At 41.0% G+C, this 20,618-nt stretch overlaps 1 protein-coding gene across 1 annotated transcript in view; it reads right to left on the bottom strand.

The window, feature by feature from the left end:
• Positions 1-20,618, bottom strand: part of LOC103778516 (laminin subunit alpha-4-like) — a gene marked incomplete at both ends in the record, with an annotated part of 48,044 nt that overhangs the window by 14,381 nt on the left and 13,045 nt on the right. Inside the window, 8 exons of the mRNA XM_008946109.1 lie at positions 444-637; positions 1,399-1,566; positions 5,408-5,519; positions 9,033-9,143; positions 9,280-9,431; positions 10,758-10,853; positions 13,185-13,399; positions 18,495-18,575. Coding sequence (XP_008944357.1) covers positions 444-637; positions 1,399-1,566; positions 5,408-5,519; positions 9,033-9,143; positions 9,280-9,431; positions 10,758-10,853; positions 13,185-13,399; positions 18,495-18,575 — 1,129 coding nt within the window. The remainder of the gene's footprint in view (positions 1-443; positions 638-1,398; positions 1,567-5,407; positions 5,520-9,032; positions 9,144-9,279; positions 9,432-10,757; positions 10,854-13,184; positions 13,400-18,494; positions 18,576-20,618) is intronic.

A 20,618-nucleotide genomic window follows, 5' to 3' on the forward strand; every position in this document is an offset into this window, starting at 1 on the left:
GCGGAGTCTTTATAAATAATTTTTTGATAGAATATAAGTATTTTTGTGAGCATGAAATCCCTCCACATTATAAATTAGTAAGTGAGACAATACCACCACAGTATTTATAGCAGCCATGGTACATGGATTTTTAAGCTTCTTGGGTTTTGTTCTCATGCATCTTCCTAGTTTAGGCCTTAGTATCTGGCTTTTCCTTGGCCTGCTGAGATGTCATGCCAAAACTTGTCATTTATTGTCACTCCATGAATAATTAATGGTACCTTGCACTTCTACATCTTGTTTCCTAGCACTGGAGAGTCAAACTTGTCCCACTTAATGGCCCAAGAAATTATTTTTTGGAGTGGTGGTTTCTGAACCTAATGTTTTTATATTCTACTATTTTAAGCACCAGCAAAGATGGAGTGTTCACAGATGACAGTTAGGATAAATGCCCTGCACAGTACCTCCCGCCTTTGAAGACCGGCTGTGTTTTCCTTATTTATATCCTCTGTTTGTATAACATAGGCAAACGCCTGGTCTAATGCCTCCTCCAGGTCTGACAGCTTCATGTCCTGGTCGCTGAGCTGCTCGAGCACGTCGGATACTAGAGATCTCGTGTCATTGTACCTCTCATGAAACTCTTCAACTTGCTGTAGCACTGGGAGAAAAATCAGAGGCCGTTGATTAATCCAAAGCTTGGATTTCTGACAAGACTTACCTGTGCAACAATTCCTGTTGCTGTTACTCAGGGGACAGTAAAACACATTTGTTAAAAGCTCACTTCAGAGATCACATACCTCGATTTTAATTTTCCCTCCTCTTTTGAAAAGGAAAGATGCCTGTCATCTTAGTATCTTGGTTTGATCCCACTAATCCCCCCTCTCACGCAGCTCTTCCTAAAAGAAACTAGGTTTGGCTTTCCTTGCTGTTCATTTGCTTTTCATTGTCACAACTAACCAGGCTATTCAGGAGAAGACAGTCCTTATTGTTCTGGGGCTCTGACTCATGTTCACCAAACTGTGAGAATTAGGCTGCCAGTCTTTCCCACACCAGCAGTCTTTCTCTCTCTGCTGGTGTTTACTGTCCCCATGGCAGAGCTCATAGAGGGAAAGATGTTCACACAAGCTCCAGCCCTGGCATGAATTTCCTAAACAGCTATTACTGAGGTGCAGCAGTGCCCAGGCACACACCCATATGCAGGCACACATATTTTTCTGCCCATTCTGCCATAGGGGCAGCAAGGGCCAGCAAAGACTTGGGGCAGGCATCTGGAAGCAGCAGCATCTTCAGCACACCAGTCAGTGCTTGTCAAATGCCTGCCGGTCCTTCCCAGGGGCTCAGCAGCACATCCAGAGCTGCCCAGCCCATGCCAGCTGCGTATCAATGCGTGACTGAATAGAAAAGAGACTTAAAACTCACGCTCCTCTGCTGCGTTTTCCTCTTCATCTGCACGTTGCCTCTCGTTGGTGAACGGCTTACGGCGTTGGATCTCCTTCAGCATCTCCTCAGCCATGCTCTGCTTTTGGGCAATTTCCTCAGGGCTCAGCTCTTGTTGAACTGCGTAGTATTTCATCTTGCTGCTGATTTCTGTGGGAAGAAGGAACAGATGGTCAATCCAGCATGCCTACAGAGGAGTAAATATTGTGAAGTACTTTTACTTTTGTGAATGCAGACCATGCTGATGGCAAAAGCAATTTCAAATTATCTTCTAAGTCTATAGTAGATATTTATTATGTTTAATCCAGTCTTAAAATTAAACCTGTAAATGAATCACACTTCCTGGCATATGTGGAGGTCTCATCAAAAGAGGATGAGATTAAGTGGGCATGGGTTGTGTGCATTGTTTGGCTTGGCAGTTCTTATAGGCTGGGATCACAATTTTATTCTGAGTATTGTGGCATGTAGCAGGCTGGGGCTTTCATCCAGGATTGTGGGTTTTAAGTGCTGCTGCAAAAATATTATATTTATTAAATACCAAGAACGGCAAGGAGACTAAAGTAACCTCTTTTTCCATATGAAGACATTTGAGGCACCCTAAAGAGGTAACATATGGCTTCTGGCCTGATTCTGCCTAGCTAGTTTGCAGATAGATACTATTTCAAGGTTTTGGTCTCAGTTCAAAAAGCTCTGTTGGATCCCTGCAGCTGAGTTTACCCATCCCCAGTGTAGGCATTACAAAATTTACCCACTTCTCACTCCCTGTCCTCGAATACCAATAACCTCCTCTTTCATACTCTGTGATGATGTGAGTAGCTTTGGCTTGTGTTCATCACCACTTTTGTGGATAACCAGAGCAGGCAAAGCCAGCAGTACGCATCTGTAAGATTTTTATAAGAAATAGATGCATAATTGTGGAATGACTGGTTCTTTGTCAGAATGTCTTTGTATGCAATTTCTTGGTGGCTCCTGAGCTCATCAGTGAAGCTTTAAAGGCTCATACTGTGCAGAAACTGAACACGACCAGCAACTCCATAGATTTCTTCTTCCTTCTCATGCTGGCACATGCATGTGCGTGTTTGCACATACACCTTCCCTTCAGTAAAGAGTGGCTTGCTTTCTATAGGGGTCATGTGCCTGTAGAAGAATAGTTTTGAGCATGGTGGAAATATTTTTCACCTGCTTCTCTCCAACTGCTTTTTGGGTGAACAAGCTTTCTTTTTTTATTTGCAGCCATGGGTGTTGCTTCTTCTATGATAAATTAACCTGATTGTGCTATTTGTGTGCCAGACTAGATACATATCTGCCTTCTGTGGTTCCTGCCCCACCCCAAACTAATTAATAATACAAAAGGACAATGCACAGACCTCTAACAGTGATAGCTAGTGACATACAACGAGGCTCATGCTGACGCTTTTGCTGAATCATAGTATAAATAAAATGTGATGGATGGCCAGACAAAGGTGATTTAGCATCACAGGTATGAGAATGTAGTACAAATGTAACAGCCTATAAGCCTGGTCTCACCCTGTCTCTTTTGTGAGATGGGATATGTTAACTTAACTGTTTGTTAAAATAAAATAATGATTGAAACTCCCGTGGACATAAGAAAAAGCAAGGTTAAAGTTTGGTATGTAACTGCTGTTCCTCACACAAGTTGCTACAGAGCTTGCGATGATTGCGCTAAACGGAAATACTGAGGTCTGTTAATCCAGTATTTCTACTGAAAAAGGGATGATTAACCTCAACTGCCAGTCAGCCTTTCTATTTTGGTGCCATATATAGCTTTTGTACACTGTTGACTTTGCCAAAAATGGGGGAAAATCAGTGTGCTCTACAACAGGATGGAGCCTTTCATGATGCAGGTGTATAGGGGACAGGGGTGCTTCTGAGTACATTCACTCGGTTTTATTGCTTTCTGTAGGTACTGAAGAAGAGACTGCAGTTGGTTTAATCTCAGTTTTATCTATCAGCATGACAATGATATGCCATAGTTAATCCAGATGAAGATGATCATCTCTGACTAGGAAACCTTTTTAAAGTGCAGTTGTGTTTGAGAAGGTGTTAACTGTAGTCATTTATCCTTTGATATATAGGACAGTAAAAATTCTTGAGGATGCAAAAGGCTTCCCAGGCTCTAAATAAAAAAAAGTATTCTGGTAAGGTGTAAAATGTATATGATTACAGTCAGAAGAGAAGTTATGTTTTGAAATTTATGCTAGTTCTAGAGATGCTTTTATTGCTCTAGCATGATGTCTAAGGATGGACTTTATAAATCTGAATCCCCTCACATCATATGGACAGATGAGCAGACACTGAGACAATAGGTGACAGTTTGCACCAATGCTTTAACGTGAAAAAGCTCTTGGTTTCACTCTTTGCCTAATTTTGGGAGATTGTCATCATCAGGTTTACTCCTCCTACTGTGAAACAGCATCACTATAACCATTTCTGATGGTCTGCACTAGCCACACCATTTACAATTCTACCTTTCACTTTTACTAGAGGGAGCACTTTCTCTGTAGAAAAATAAGGCAATGAGAATGCAGTTTTTCAATTCTACTTCTGTATTTCAGAAAAAGAAAAAAAGAACAAAAGGACAGCAGCTAGTCTGTGATGGTCTGTACATGTGTCTGGCCTCAAAGCCAATTAGAATTTCTGGTCAGATGAAGCAATGAGGAGCTTCAAATAAAATCAGCACTGCCTCCCACAGTGAGCTTGGAGAAGCAGTAAGTTCACCAAATTATTTACTATTCAATGTCTTTTTCTTTTTAGAAGCACCTGCATGAAGTTCTATGAACCAGCACAATCTTACTTGTTAACAATTTGCTAAAAGGCAAAAACTGAATTTAAAATAACACTTACTGGTGCAATCACCAGAGTTAGTCAGACATAACTGACTGCCACAGGTTCAAAAGGGAAATCATAATTAGAAAAAAATCCATCTAGCTGTTCGTATGGCCCCCGTTACTTATCAGCAGGGTGGAAAAGTGCACTTGCATGAATCTGCTGACAAGTAAGGCACCGAACACTTGGATCCTGTGCTTGTGTTTGTGGCTCCATCCAACCACAGTCTGATACTGATTATTTTTTTTTTTTACCACAAGAGTATATAAAGATCTTGACCAGAAATTCAGACAAACAAAAGCTACCAGCTGAATTAGCTTGAAGTGTTTCATGATTGTGCTCGTGTACTCGGCACTCGTGAGACAGCACCCTGAGTACTGTGTCCAGTTTTGGGCACCACAGGATAAGAAGGACATGGAGATGCGGGAGCGGGTCCAGAGAAGGGCAACGAGGCTGGTGAAGAGTTATGGAAAACATGCCTTATGGGGACTGGCTGAGGAAACTGGGGTTGTTCAGTATGGGGCAGAGGAGACTGAGAGGAGACCTTATTGCTCTTTACAACTACCTGAAAGGAGGTTGTAGTGAGACTGGTGTTGGTCTCTTCTCCCAAATTACTAATGGTAGGACAAGAGGAGATGGCCTCAAGTTGTGCTAGGGGTGATTTCAATTACATATTAGGAAGAATTTCTTCACTGAGAGAGTGGTTAGACACTGGAATGGGCTGCCCAGGGAGGTGGTGGAATCACCATCCCTGGAGGTGTTCAAAAAGCAAGTAGATGTAGCACTTGAGGCTATGGTCTAGTGGTTAGGGAGATGTTGGGATGGTGGTTGAACTTGATGATCCTGGAGGTCCTTTCCAACCATAGTGCTTCTATGATTCCATGTAAAACTATTTACTATTATTTTGCTCTGCCAAAGAGAGAAAAAAGAAAGAGAAGGTCTAGTTTTGGATTCAAGACAAAGTCAGCCTGTGGTGCCAGTTGTTTTTTTAAGAGAGACAAGTTTTTATCATGGCATTGCAGGCTGCAAAAGCCTTATGTATGAGTTGCTCTGAGAGAGTGCCCAGGCACTACGACATTTTATTTCTGGAGATTTCATTAATACATGCTCGACACTGAGCTGAACCAGATATAAACCTATTTACCTTGAATGTTATCCCTCATATTACTGAGCTGCTGCACAAGCTGAGTAGCACGGTTGTTGGTCTCCATGGTTTCCTTCTGTACCAGTAGGCCTCTGCTGGATGCTTCATTTCCCTGTGAATAAACCATGTGAGCTAGACATTAGATTTCCTTTCAGATCCATACGCATGTGTGAAGATGAGCAGTGTAAATGCATATTTTGCTTTCTCCTGATGAACATATGAAAGTCCATTTATCATATAAAGTGGTATTTACAGAGGTGTTTGAAGTGGAGGGCTGTCTTGTCGGTATTTTTGGAATTGCAGAGTGAGAGATTAAAATCTGTTCCATATTTATCCATCGTTTGCTGCAATCAAATTGCCATAAATTATGCACAGTTGTAAAACTCCCATCTGCTGAGTCTCCTGGGCATTCAGTGGGGCTGGCTCATTTTGCTGGCATTTCTGAGTAAGCATATAGACTGAAGAATAAGGTGTCAAGCTCACAAACTTTTTGACATCAGTGTCTCCCTCAAGTGAGATCCCCAGCTCTGCAACTTCCTAAAATTATGAAAAAACATGAGGATGCACAATATTCTGAAGACCAGAGCCACCCTCCTATACTATATTATATTGGAGGCTATACTCTGCATTGTGTTCCCCTATATGCCTGGAATTGTGCTAAGGGACTTTTAGATTGGATAGTAGGAAAAAAAAATAAGCACTGAAAGGCCTGGAAAGCACTGGAACAGGCTGCCCAGGGAGGTGATTGAATCACCATCCCTGGAGATGTTTAAAAGATATAGATGTGGTGCTTATTGACATGGTTTAGTGTTGGACTTGGCAGTGCTGGGTTAACAGTTGGAGTCGATGATCTTAAAAGTTTTTTCCAACCTAAACTATACCAGGGTTCCGTGATTGTGAAATTAAAAATTACCATGTCTGAGGTCTCGTCTTTCCAAGAAGGTCACTGACTTTGAGAGCCCTTAGATCTAGTTTTCACTGGTATTTTCCCGGAAAAAAAAAAAAAAAAAAAAAAAGGCTGTTGTGCCACTAATGTTTCCTGGACCCTCTGTGTGTGTCTGTACATACAAGTCCACAGCATACACTTGCCTGTGGTAAGGTGTTAGACTCACAGCCCCCACAGGGGCTGGATCAGCAAAAATTCCCACTGTTTCTGAGCTTTGGTTTCCCTGACACCTCATAAGCCAGAAGATATGTGACTGTAGTGTAGGTGTTCTCACTTCATACTTGCTTAATCACAGAATCAGGATTTGCGGAGGCACTGGGTGGCGCTGGAAGGCAGGGCCAGTGTGGCCAGCACTGCTGGAATGGATGGTCAGCTGAATAAAACAAATAGAAGGGCTTATAGAAAAATTTACATTTTATTCCAATTTGCTTGTCTTTGAAGAACAAACACTATGGCTTTTATTCATACTCCTTTATTGCTATCAGGGTTTCCTGTGGATGCTCTGTTGCTCACCATTGCCACTTTGTGCTTGTTTTAGGCAGCTTGTTACCGTTTTGCACACACTTGCCTTTACATAATACTCTTTCCTTGCCAGATTTTCCTTTAACTGTTGAATACATGGGGAACTGCAGAGACAGGTTTGCTGATTGCCATGAGATTGATGAGAAGCACAACAGCATGAGTGAGGGGTGCTATTAGGGACCCTCAAATTCCTGGGGATGTACAGAGAAACCCTGAAATTTGCTGAGAACTCATGAAGGAAAGGTGCTCTGCTCTCCCAAGTCTCTGCCAAACATTTAGGATTGCCTATAATTGATGCATTCATCCTGGATTTGGCGTTTAGATCAGAATCTGCAGCAACCCCCCAGACACAAGGACATGTATGTGAAATGCTCTGAATGGAAGATACAGCTTATCTCTGCAAAAGCCACTCAAAGCCCTAGTACCAGTTCTTCATAAAAGTGCCTCGAGAGAGCAAAAAGTTCAATATATTCAGAGTTATTACTGTGGTCTTCTTGGCACTGTGAGAGTCTGGGGCCATTATTTCCCTGCCTTTGTAAGCAATCACAAGTATTCATGTGGAAAAAAGTGTTAGAAAGAACCAGGGAGAAAAGACCAGAGGAAACCAAATTTATTGGTTCAGGGACGGTCAAACTGAGGAATCACCTAAGAAAATAAGCAGTACTTCAGGTAGTACTGAAGATGACAAAAATCTTATTATCCAAATTCACTAAATATTCCTAGAAAATCTAATGCCTTAATCATCACGCCTACTGGCTACATCGAAGCACACTGAGGTATGTGGGCTCTGCCAGATTTTCACAGGTATATGTGTGTATATGTGTATATGTGAGCGGTATATGTGTGTGTGGTGGCCTCTCTTAAACATAGGCATACTGTGTAATTCTGCAGTGCCCTTTCTGGTGAGTAAGTGCTGCTGAAAAAAAACCAAACCAAAATTTTCTCTTTCACCTCTTTTTACAGTTGTACAGTCCTTTTTTTTTTTTTTTTTTTTTTTTTCCCCTCTTTTCTCCTTCTTGCTCCTGTATTTGAGTTATCTGAGTTTAGTCTAAGGTATAATTTTAATTTGTCTTGTGAAGGAACTGGTAAGTGAATAGAAGGTCTTACATTTTCCAGTAAGCATGAAATGTACTCTAGTCCTACTACAGCTGTGGTTTTCTCTGAGAATAATGTAAAGTGTTGCATCTCACGAATGCATCTATATCTTTATATGTTTAAAAATATCTCTAAAACAGAGGAGAAACAATTTTGAACTCTATTCCTTCTCTTACCATATATCATGTCAGTACTCTCCTAGGGTGCAATGAAAGTGTTTTGTGACCTGAAAGCAGAAAACCTTAATTTTATAGCCGGGCAATTAAATGTGGATGGAACATTTATGACTACAACTGTGTTAAAACATATCTTAAGTGCTGATCAGGCTCCCATCTCAGCGTGTTCATGAAAAACCTTTTAAACTGGCCATTTTATAATGTATTTTGAAGTGTCTAATAGGGGCTAATTTAATTTTATGAGAGCATACACGTAAAACAGATATAGTGCAAATACGCCCAAAGTCAATCTGAATTAGTTTAGTGTGGTTTACTTTGCTGAATTAGAAATCAAAATGTGAATTAGAAAGGCAGTGTGTCTATCACAGGTCAAACGTTATGTAGGGGAGTAGATGGGAACTCAGATACTGAGCGGCGGGTTTTTCTGATTGGTGACAAATCTCTGGCCACATTCAACAGTGTTTGGCCCTACATGCTTCATTTTCTGGGAAGGAGACTTGATAGGTCATTTATGCTTTTAATTAAGAGCTAAAGCAAAGTAGAAAGTTTAGAAGTAGAAACAGAAAGTTCTCCCAGCTATGATTCAGGGCACTCCTACCTATGTTTGGTGAACCTAGAAGTTCAGAATAGATGTTAGGAAACATTTCTTTACCAAGAGAGCGGACAAGCACTGGAATAGGCTTCATAGAGAAGTGATCAATGCCCCAAGCTTGTTAGTGTTTAAGAGGCATTTGGACAATACACTTTAACTTTTGGTCAGGTCAAGTGGTCATTCAGTTGGACTGGACGATCATTGTAGGTCCCTTCCCACTGGAAATACTCTATCTTACACAGCATGCAAGTAGGACAAACTGCTAACCCCCCTGGTAGGGGATTATAAACAAACCTGTTCGTCAAGTGTTGCTGCTTCTCTCAGGAGATCATTCATTTCATCTGCAGCATCATCAACCTGGATGGTCCAAAGCTCAGCATGGTTCTTTTTTTGAGACATTGCTGCCTGTGTGTGTGGGAAAAAAAGTCAGTGCATCTGCAAACAAATTCTTTGTCTAGTGAGAGCAAGGATTAAAATTTATGGAGTGGAAATTCATAGATTAAAGTTACCTAAAAAAATGAAATGTCATCAATGTTTGTACCTGGAGATGGGTGGTGGTCAAGTTCAGGTCATTCAAGCGCTTTTGAGCTGCAACACCTGTAGAAATGCTCAGTATAGTTGATTTGCTTTCATCGATAGCCAGAACTGCCAATCGGATGTCATCTGTCAAATCCCAAATACATTTATCGCAGCCTGGTAAGGAAATAAGAGAGTGTCATTTTTCTGTAGTGTTTGTGTCAGTTAAAAGCAAATATCTTAAATTCGCATTATAGTGCTTCTGCCCTCTCTCTGTCATTGGTGGATCCTGATAGACACCCATTTTTCTTTCACTTTCATCCGCCCACTTCCCAGGTCTCACAGTAGAGTCATGATGCTTCCAGCTTCCAGCACCAGACGGGACTGCTCCGCGAGGCTGCCACAGCAGCTCCGTAATCAGGAGGGAGAGGGAGAGAGAAAGAGAGAGGGAAAGAGAGAGAGGAGGTATTTCCTGGCTGTTCCCTAGAGGTTCTGCATGTTTCTGGTCGGAAGAACAACAGATAAGGGTCAAAAAAATAACTTCACTTTGTCAGAACCCAAAACTCTATATTTAAAATTTAGTGGTATGAGAAGGAAGGATGTCCAGCAGATGGGTTCTTGGCTGCCTGTTTGACTAGGAAGGCAATTTCTAAAAACACAATTAAAACATGTTTGGGATACACTTATGCAGAACTATATCCTTGTCCCTGCTGAATGCTTACAATACCACCTTGTTTTTAGTGACATTGGTGCCACCATTAAATGTAAGAAACTTAGGTGAATGTGAAACAGATTCGTTTCAGAAACAGAAACCTTTTCTTGGTATTGTATAGTCTGTATTCTTGATGGCAACAGCTCCTAAATGTTTTCACTTCCAGGCACATGACCCCTCTTCTTGGAATTTGGTTTAGGAACCCATGTGTGCTACATGGTCTGCATTATACCACAAGCATAATTACAACGGCATTTAAAAAAAGATCAGTTGCTACCAATAATTACAACATAGTGCTTATGGAGACTCCTCAGGCTTCCTATCATTAGAATAGGGGAAATTATACTGGAAAAACAACCAACTGATGGGTGTTTGTCAAATTGTCAACAGCAAGTATTTATATTAGATGTACAAATAGAAAACCAGAAATTATACAGAAGATGGCACTGATAAAGTTGTTGTGGAAGTTTTTAGGGACAGAATATTATTTTGCAGGCACCGTGTCTTAAAACCTATAGAAGTGCCTTTGGTGATAGTTCCTTTTGGCTCCACAGTTTTTAAGTAAACATTCAGTCTGTATCACAGAGTTGGACATATGCATGTACTCAGTCAAGCAAGGCAAAACATTTTTAAATACTCAGTCCACAGGGCATTGTGCATATTCATATGTTTACAGGCCTTGTGGGCCCAAGGTCAAAGCACTGAGCCCACTGGAGAACTAAGCTCTTAAGTTTGTAACCATCTAAATACAAGAACAATATTAATTTTTGGTGTTGTGATAATCTTCTTACTGATGGTTGGGCAGTCTGTGTCAGTAGAAACTTCAGGACTGTCTGCGAGGCATTCTCCAGTCTGGCTGTCACACATTCTCCCTCCACAGTTACATTCTGGGGGAAAAAGAAAGGATTTTTGAAAGAAGAATCTTCAAAATGTGCAATTCACCTTTCCTCTCCCAAGACTAGTGAGGTGATCATATGTAGGATTGTAAATGGATAGTCAAACCAAAATCCAGGACTCTACACCTGGAGTACTGTGTCCAGCTCTGGAGTCCCTAGTACAAGAGGAACATGGACCTGCTAGAGCAGGTTCAGAGGAGAGCCACAAAAGAATGTTTGGGTTGTTCTGCCTGGAAAAGAGAAGATTCTGGGGAGAGCTCATTGTGGCCTTCCAGTATCTGAAGGGGGCCTTTAAGAAAGCTTGGGAGGGACTTTTTCTGGGATCTTGTAGTGATAGGATGATGGCAAATGGCTTTAAACTGGAAGAGGATAGATTTAGATTAGAAATTAGGAAGTTTTTCACTGTGAGGATGGTGAGTCACTGGAACAGGTTGCCCATGGAGGCTGTAGATGCCTCAACACTGGATGTGTTCAGGCTGGATGGAGCTTAGAGCAACCTGGTCTTGTGGGAGGTGTTCCTGCCCATGGCAGGAGGGTTGCAACTAGAACATTTTTGGACTAATTTTTCCTTCAGTACATAGGAAAAGGTGGGTTTTGCACTGTGGTCTAATTGGACCAGATGAAATACAAGGTGGAAAACAGAGCCAGAAAGTCTCTGCTAAAACAACTTCATCAAAGCTTCCCAGCTGGTCACAAGCAAAGGCAGCAAGGCCAGAGTTGCCCAGCTGGGCCATTGTGCATCACTGTCTAGAGAGGGTGACGTTTAGGAGGTGGGCTAAGAAAAGTGGTGCAATTGAAGTTATTTATTAGTTACAAATCTCTCCATTGGCCTATGGAATTTATCAATGTTGTGTCAGGCTGCCACCAAGTAAGCTTTCCAGCTATCAGGGATTGACAGTGGACTCCAATTTCATCATCATCTTGAGCATATAAAAAAAGAAATCTCTCCTACCACTTACAATGAAGAATAAATTTTACTTTTTTATTTTTTTTTAAAACTTGCATAAGCTACACATTTATTGCCAGCACAACTGGCTTTTTAAAAAGTATATTTTTTAATCTAAAGTGTCTCTTTCAATGTTTAATTTGCCTTTCAAAATATATTATTTTAAAGTTTAAAATATTCTTGGAACACTTTCACAGAATAACAAAAACTCAAGCAGAATGTAAGAAAAGCAGTGACTTATCTGGAATTCGTTTTGCTCAATGATTCATGATTTCAACAGAATCTCATATAACAAAACTGTTTACTGCCATTTTATTGCAGCCCATTCATTGTTCTCTGTGAATTACCCTTGTATTTACATTCCACAGTGCACATTCAAGGAACTGTCAGGCAAAATGTGTAATACTCCTTCAAAGTCAACATGATGTACCAACACTGGAATAATTCTGTGTAACTGAATCAGTGTTAGTAAAGGTACTCAATTATTTTGTACTACTGTTAAGTGTAGAATTTGGTTATAAATTTTGTGGGCAGAGTTAGGAGTGATCCATCTCACCCATTTGTGTTATGATACTTTAGGGAAGGATCCTGGCAAAGAGGCTGTGAGGAAGCCCCATCTGAGCACATGTATTTTGCCTTTAGCTGTGGCTATTCCTCAGTGATTTGAAAGAGGACGTAATCTTGTCTCCTGGAGCCATAGCAAGGACAAAGGGCATGAGGACAAAGTTCCTATTTGGATTGAATTCCATGTAAATTAGGAGAATAATTACATTAGAGGACATAAACCTCTGTGACCCCTCTGTGTAAAATCCTCTGGGTAGCATTTTACCAGACCCAGGAAGTATAGGCATTTCTGGTGTGGAAGTATGGTAACGAGCAAGATTACACAGATACAAGGGAAATGCAGAACACATTACCAGTATGAAAAATAGCAGAAAATGAGCAAGGATTGGGTCAAGATAGGAAAAGTGATCCTGTTCCCATATAAAATGCTTTCAAGCCTTTAAGTCTGAGTGGTCATGTTGGGCAGCATGTGGTGTGACCAGACGCAAAGGTGAAGTCTCTGTCCAAAGAAAGCTTAGAGACCCTTATTTAAAACAAGGTGCAGGACACAGCAGTGCCTACATTCATCCTGCGCAGGTGTTTGAGGTGTTGGAGTCTGGAGTCTGAGACTTCCTTGTGGGCAATGGAAAGAGAATTCAAATAAACAAGCATCTAAATCATCCCACCAGGTAGGTGGCCAGAAGCACCTTGTGCCTCCAGGGCCACAGGTGTCTGATGACTGATTCAGGCCTCTCTGATCTCCGGGAGGCCATCTGTAGACCATGCTGTGCTGCGTTTTTCTCGTCTCTGCTGTGCTAACCTATAGACAATACCTGTGCAGTTTTTAGCAAATCTGGCATCCCCATAGTAACCGGGAGCGCATCGTTCGCACTTGAAGCCGGTGGTGTTGCGCAGGCAGTTGCGGCACTGGCCAGTCACTTCATCACAGTCTTCAAAAATGAGGTTCGGGTCTGAGTTGCCACTGCAGTCGCATTTTTTACAAGTGCTTCCAATTAGCAAAGGGTTCCCATAGTAACCGGGGGCACACCTGAAAGGAAAAGCAAGCCTGGCGATGATGAGGGCTGACATTGCCATCTGCAGCACTGTTTACTGTTTGTTCTCTACTTCTATTTGTGTCACCAGGAATTGATGATGGTCTGCAACTACTAATGGACAAAAGGCAAATTGGGAGCTCTATTGCTACAGAGGATGCTTTATGCTCTAATCTCAATCTGTACAGTTATATTTTCTTCCCTTCTTAAACAGTCTGGGTATCTCAATCACAGCAGTCTGTGGTTGCGGTTTTTAGTTCTTTTTTTTTAATGTGCCTTTAGCAGTAAAAGGATTTCTTTCCCATTGTTATAAAATCTGTGACAGAATGACCTTGGCAGAGAGGCAGCTCTAGTGTTTATTTTGGTCTCTTTCAGCTTTGGATCTCACCAACTATATTGTGTTATATAGGAAACTGAGGTAAGAGACTGCATTTCATGACGCGGAAACTCAGAGGAAGTTCAGACGTTATTTTCATTATAATGCATATAACAAAGTACTGGCCAGAAAAGGTTTATATAAATACTTCTCTGGTGTGGCATTGGGATGGTTTCTGGTTTTTGCAAAACAGAATAGGCAGTGAACCAGCCTCAGTTTTTCAGACTTGTTCTATGTTATCCTGCTGGCAGAGGGCAAGAGGCTGAGAGCACCAGCCCAGGAGGGAAGGATTCCTCTGTTGGTTTGCAGGGGGAGGAAGGAAAGTGGGTAACAAGCACCACAGGGAAGGCATGATATGAGTCCAATTTGCTTTTCATATCTTGTCATGTTTGGGAAGCATTTCAGCTGAAAACTCACTACATTTTAAGATAGAAGAGCTGTTGACACTGTAGCGACGTTTGAAAGTCTTTGACACTGAACAGATTTAGTGTCGTCATTTAGAAAGAAAGGAGAGAGTCTCAGTTAAAGGAGTTTCTGATGGTAGCTGAACATGTGCTTAATCCTATGGGCTAGAGGGACTTTTGCAAACCAACCAGTGGGGTGAACAGAGTCAGCACTGGAGTGGGCATGAAGCAACTTGCAGGAGCAAATCCTCAAGCAAGGGCTTAACTGGAGAAGCTGGTGGCTGGAGCAGCGTGGAGCAGCAGCTGATGGACTGGAGAGGTCAGCTGGCAGGACTGGGGCAACCTGAGCCGTTCTTGGTGTCATTGTGGGGTGGCAGGAGGGCCCATGACCAAGCGGCCTGAGACGCAGAGATCAGGGACTCGTATCCCCAAACTGGGAGTGAAGAATTACTGCAGAGAGGGGGAAAAGCAGCTGGTGTAGCAAATGCTGACTGAAGAAACTGCTGACCAAAGAGGACTGAATAGTTGTTGCAGTGATTTAGGTAAGGAGTAGTTGTTGTATTTCATCCTGTTTTATCACCCTGTTGTCCTTGTCTTTTCTCCCATCCATAAAGTGCTGGTTTAAGATGCTGTTTGTTCTGCTGCTTGTGGGTGGAGAGGGTGAGCTCTCAGGCAGTTTAGTTTAATTTTCCTCAGCTCTGTCTGGGTACCCAAGCTGAGCTGTCTCCTAAAATCTGAACACAGTCAAATCCAGGTTCTGCAATGTCTGAACGATTAAAATGTGGGAGATCTGATAAGAGCTTCTAGTTTTGATCTGTTCCTACATTTGATGATTTTTTGTTTTAATAAAGAAAGTAATTTCCTCAGCACTGCTTTGTTCATGTTCCAACTCTGAACCCGCACAGTAAAAACACATAAAATTGTAAGTATCTTAATATAAACCACTTGGCTGCCTCAAATACTGCTTTTATCAAGGACAAAGACTGTCTCTTTGCAGCACTGCCAGAATCTTTGGTGCAGATCTTATTGTTTGGGTGACCCAGATGTAAAGAATAAAAGTGTGACCCGGAGTTCTGTGCCCTGCTTGAAGAACTGTGAATGTGACACTGAACACAGAGTGTGATTTAACTGACTTTGGTGGAGTCACTCGCTGCTCCCATGGGAGTTAGAGCAGGCAGTGATGGATAATGCTACTATTCAGTCATGCCAAAAGTCTTGCCACAATTTTCTAATATTTCAGCCAATGTTAGCTTGTGGCATTTTCCCAAATTCCAGCATTTCAGTATGTTTATGAAGTTTGAAGAAGGAAAAAAAAAAAAAAAATCACTGTGGGTATTTTTTTTTTTTTAAACCGTAGAGCAATCTTATTTATTCTAAATTCTCAAAATCTTGTGGAGTTGCTTTTTATTTTTCTGGAGTTAGGCATTTTCCAAATGATCATCTGTCTAAGGTGGCCACCAATTCACAGAAGCTACTGAGCAATGCTGGGTGCAGACTAGTGTTTTGCTTACTGCTATCCAGCTCTGGCTTGCAGCCAGCATCTATCAAAGACTACCTGCTATTCCCATCAGGCTGACAACCTCTGTCCTCTCATCAGGACAAGATATTTTTTTTCTTCTTTTCTGAAATATGCCATTCAGTTCACTTGCCAGAAATGTAGTGGACAATTCCTCACATCCTCACAGATATATCTTGTAAGTGCTGGTTTTTATGGCCATCTGACTCACTTTTACTAGCCATATCTCCTCATCTGGAGTAGCTGTCTGAAACAAATAAATAGAAACTTTAGAGCCGAAAATAAATGTGTCACCTTCACTTTCCCCTTCCCTTTGCCACTCATAGAGCTAAACTGCACTTGGCCTCTTTGGAATAGCTGGTAGCACGTGAGAAGAGCAGAGGCCACTGGATGTGAAACATCTCTGCTCCATCTTGGCACTTGATGGCCTGAAAAAATAGAGGCTTGCAGCAAATACCTTTTCCTCTGTTGTATCAATAAATGGCTCTTTGTTGCTAACAGAGAGTATTTCCTCTCCCGTAATAAAGCTGCTAAGTTATCTGTTTCATTTTACAGCCATGTTTGCTTCCTGCAATTATCAGTGAGTAAGAAATTAACTTCCTTTTCCCTGTCAATGACAAAAGAACCTTTTAGTCTATTCACTTTGGACACTAAAGGATAATTTGTTCAGTTATTTTAACATTTAGGCATTAACAAAACCTGGATTCCATCCGCTACCAACTTAATGCCTTATTGCTGAAGTCCAGGAGCAAAATGATTCATTCCTAAATTTCAAACTGGGAAGCTGGTTTTCTCAGTTTCCAGCAAAGGCCTCTGTGATTTCACAACACCATTTACTGGCAAACATAAACTGGTTAGGTTTGTGCCAAGCCCCTGGAGCAGCACAAGCGAGCCTCCTGCATGGATGCCAGAGGGAAGGGAGCAGATGGCCTCCTGGTGTGCTGCTCTGGTGTCCCTCGTGCTGCCCCTAGAGAAGTGTCCTGCAGCTCACTGCCCCGTGGAAAGCTGGGAGGAGACCAGTGAGCAGGACGTAGCCTTCCTCTCTCTGGGGACACAAGCTGCTGTTTGGGATGCAGGGAGGGACAAGAGCAATGCTCCTTATTGCTCAGGATTTCCCAGTCCTCCTGCCAGCAAGATGATGGCACCCAGTTGGAGCAGGGAGTGGTGGCAGTGCCCAGTAGCAGTGTATGTAAGACAAGGATGTGCTCTTTAGCAAGAGCAAAAAGCAATGCTTTTTTCTTTTTTTTTTTTTTTTTTTTTTTAAATAAAAAAGAGCAATGCATTTCTCATTAGTCTTTAAACACATTTTTTGTCATTTCTGACACAAGTGGGATTAAGACCAGGAGCCTACCAGAAGGAAAGTCTCACTTGTCCCTGCTTGCCACTTATGCCAGCAGTTAGTCAAGGACTTAACATGGTGATCAGGATGGCTGATTTCTTTCTGAGGCTTTTTCTAACCCATCTATACAGCTTTGCCTTCCTTGAGACAGATGCACTGTGTCAGGCTGGGTAGTAGCTACTAGAAAACAAAGCTGATGCTGTTTTCTGCTGTTACTCTGCATCTGCTACTCATTTCATAGGATTTGAATTGCTTGTAGTCTAGGTTGACATTTTAATAACCATTAAGAAACCTCACTGACCTTTTAATTTTCTGCATTATCCTTTGTGTATAAATCTGACATTTTGAAGAACAAAGGAATACAGCCATAGTCCTGGAAATAGGGGTGAGGGTTTTTATTTTTGTGCCAGCTGTCTAAAGGGCTTTCACTATTGCTGTCACCATGTTAGTGATGCAGAAGTAATAGGCTGATGTTTTTGGATCATCTGTAAGGGTAAAAGCCTTCCCTCTTGTTTTCATCTTACCTTTTCCATATTGATTTTTCTTTGCCCCTTAAGGAACCCCTTTCCCTCTTCTCTGATAATTATGTTAAGTATCATTTAAATTCAAGACTTGCCCATTAATGACACTGAATTGAAGTCTTAAATACTTCAGATGCTTGAAGGAAAACCAAAATTAAGTCTTCAGGAAGCCAGTGTCTGAGCCATCCTGTACCCCTCAGTCTTTGTATTAAGCTTTTTTAATTTATTGGCTGCTCAAGGAGAATTTCTGAATTATAATCATGTCAGACATTCATTGAAACATCATCTGTGTGTGTTCGTAGTGAGTAAGATGGCCCTTGACAAGACAGGAGAGTAAGTTATATTTCTGCTCTATAGCTCCATGTATTTGTGTACTCTGTTGTTAGGAGGATATTTACAGCAAATTGTTTGTGGGCATAAGAGATGTTAAAAAGCAGCACTGGCCTATGGTTGTTTGCTTGACTTTATTGAATTATGTCTGTGAAGTACATTTAAAATTTAACTAAAATAGCTGTACCTGCTTATTAAGAATTTTACTTAATGGGTTTTCTCCTTTGCTTTTAAAAATTGTATTTAGTAGAAGCCTGCTATATGTTTTAGAGTGGTGAATTGCAAGAGGCAGGTATGTTGTGTTTACTTTTCACTTCAGCTGCTGTTTCTGATTTTGTATTTTCATTTGTAAACTGTATTTCTCTTAGGAAAATCACCACATGAAGCTATACAAAGTGCAAGATGTAGATATCTGTCTTACCCAGACATGTCTCCACACCAAGTTTGTAGGGTTTTTAGTAGGAACTGAATGAGATCCTTTTATAGACATGATTCAACCCGATGAAAACATACGCACAAGATTTCTCACCCATATGGGAAGATTCCTTCAAAGAATTCTGGACTTCAGTGCTCTTGACCAGTAAGTCCTCCTGTTAGATTCTTACCTTTCACAGTTGGGTCCTGCATAGTTTTCCTTACAGACACAGCGCACGCTTCCACTTTTTCTGTAGCAGGAGACTGCAAAGCTGGAATTTCATTAGAATGAATAGTTAGAATAGCAGGCAGTGGCAAATACCTGAGTGTGTTTCTTTATTACCTTATGATGTTTTCTGTCAGTGTGAGCTCTGGCTCTTGGTCACTCATTGCTGAATAGGTATTCTTAAGCTCTGTACATTATTCACATTATACCCTTTGTTTAGTCTTATTAGTGTAGAAAGCACTAATTAGTATATAGAACTACAGAGCTATATAAATACAAAAATATATAAGTTCTTGTCTAGCAGTGTAGATCAGACATAACTGCAGGTTTTGATAAACACATTTTATATAAGGGATGTAGGATAAATCTGTATGACATGAGAACCTAATTGCTTCCTCTCTCTTATTCTAAGAGTTAAAATATTGCTTATTAAAGACACCATCGTGAGCACTTCAAGAACTGAGATTCTGGAATGGGTGCAGCAGTTTCCTAAACAAATCCTACAGTTTTCCTTAAATCCAATGTGGATGTACTGAGTACAAAAAACTGACCTCAGTGATGCCATCCTCACTTACAGTAACTGAGGCTGTACTACCATCTCTCTGAGTAAGCTGGAAAGTGTCTGGGACCTCTTTTGAGACCAGCATCCCAGTAGTGATACTGACTGCAGTAATGGCTTGGGCTGTAATTTTCATTGCCATGATTCTATATCATGGATTCCTTTGCTTTCTTTTGTTTTCAGGATTTAACAACTGTTTAACTAAATATGAGATGCAGGAACAGCAGCAGCCAGATGTCCGAAGTGCAAACTGTATACAATTCAAACACAGTGATGGACGTGGCTTAAATGCATTTGCAGGAAAAAGACATACAGTCCTAAAGATGTTTCCAGTTAGTTTGCAATATGTGTGAGTAAATTTCTGCCAGCACTGGAGTGCAATCAGAGTAGTGAGTGGCAGCAGTTGTCAGCTACAGGCCCATGGTTGCTAAACACAGGTCCTGAGTCATGCAGTGCTGGGCAACTGTGACCAGATTGCATCCCTTTCACACAGAAGAACAAGAGACTTGGAGCGATGGAAAAGAACATGATCCATGTGCTGGTTGTTCCAGAAACAAGCAGCACTGAAAGGTGACAAGAATTCCTGCATAATTTCAGTTCCCACCAGCATTTCACAACTGGCTGGACAATCAGGGTCAAATAAATTTGTGTCTGGATTTCTGGTGTTTCAAAATATTTCATATAATCAGGCAGAACATAAAACAAGATTCTTCTCACAGGATGCACCAATTAACTTCTGTAGAGCTTTTATGAGAACGTATTCAGAAAATAATAAATTTGGCAGCCTTCCTATTCTTTTACAGAGGCTAATTCCTTCATGTAGTTGAAAAAACCACACTGTGGATTTAAGTTATGAAATAAGACTGAAGCCTTCCTGAAGTTTTATATTTTTTGGTGATTGTCTATGGAAAAAAAATTTGTATAATTCCCTCAAGCGTGGAAAGAAGTAACATGTGCTGCACTGTGAAGCAATCTCCATCCTTCTTTCTTTATTCCAAAGGGATGATGTTACACTTCATGTGTAATATTCAGAAGTTATTCCAAAAGTTCCCAGAGTGGCAGATATGAAGATTGTCTGGTCAGAAAATCTAGAGACACACAGATGAATCCAAGAAAAAAATATCTATCTCATGAGCTTGTTAGTTTACAGATTTTGTCACTTTGTCTCACTGTTGTGAATTTACTGTCTATTTCCAAAGTAAAACAGAATACAAAACAACATCCTTTGCATGTTCTTTATTCAAAGACTTGTAATGTTTCTGTGCTTTCTGGTAGAGTTACTATTTTGCCTTAATATAAATGGAGTAGGATTAAAGGAGGAAAAATGGAAAAAAAACCCCAAACCAAACAAACGGTTGTTCTTTGAATTCATTTATTCAAAGCTGAATGTTGCCCAATCATTATTATTTGCCTGTTCCAGTCCCAGCTGAGGGCTATTGCAGTGGTCTGGTCTCTCTCATGCAAGAAGCTGAACAGGCAATTTCTGCATATTACTTAAATTTGGCTATGAGGCAAATTTGGATCTCATAT

The sequence above is a fragment of the Merops nubicus genome, unplaced genomic scaffold (genome assembly GCF_000691845.1).
Source record: "Merops nubicus isolate BGI_N331 unplaced genomic scaffold, ASM69184v1 scaffold15480, whole genome shotgun sequence".
NCBI classification, from domain to species: Eukaryota; Metazoa; Chordata; class Aves; order Coraciiformes; family Meropidae; genus Merops; species Merops nubicus.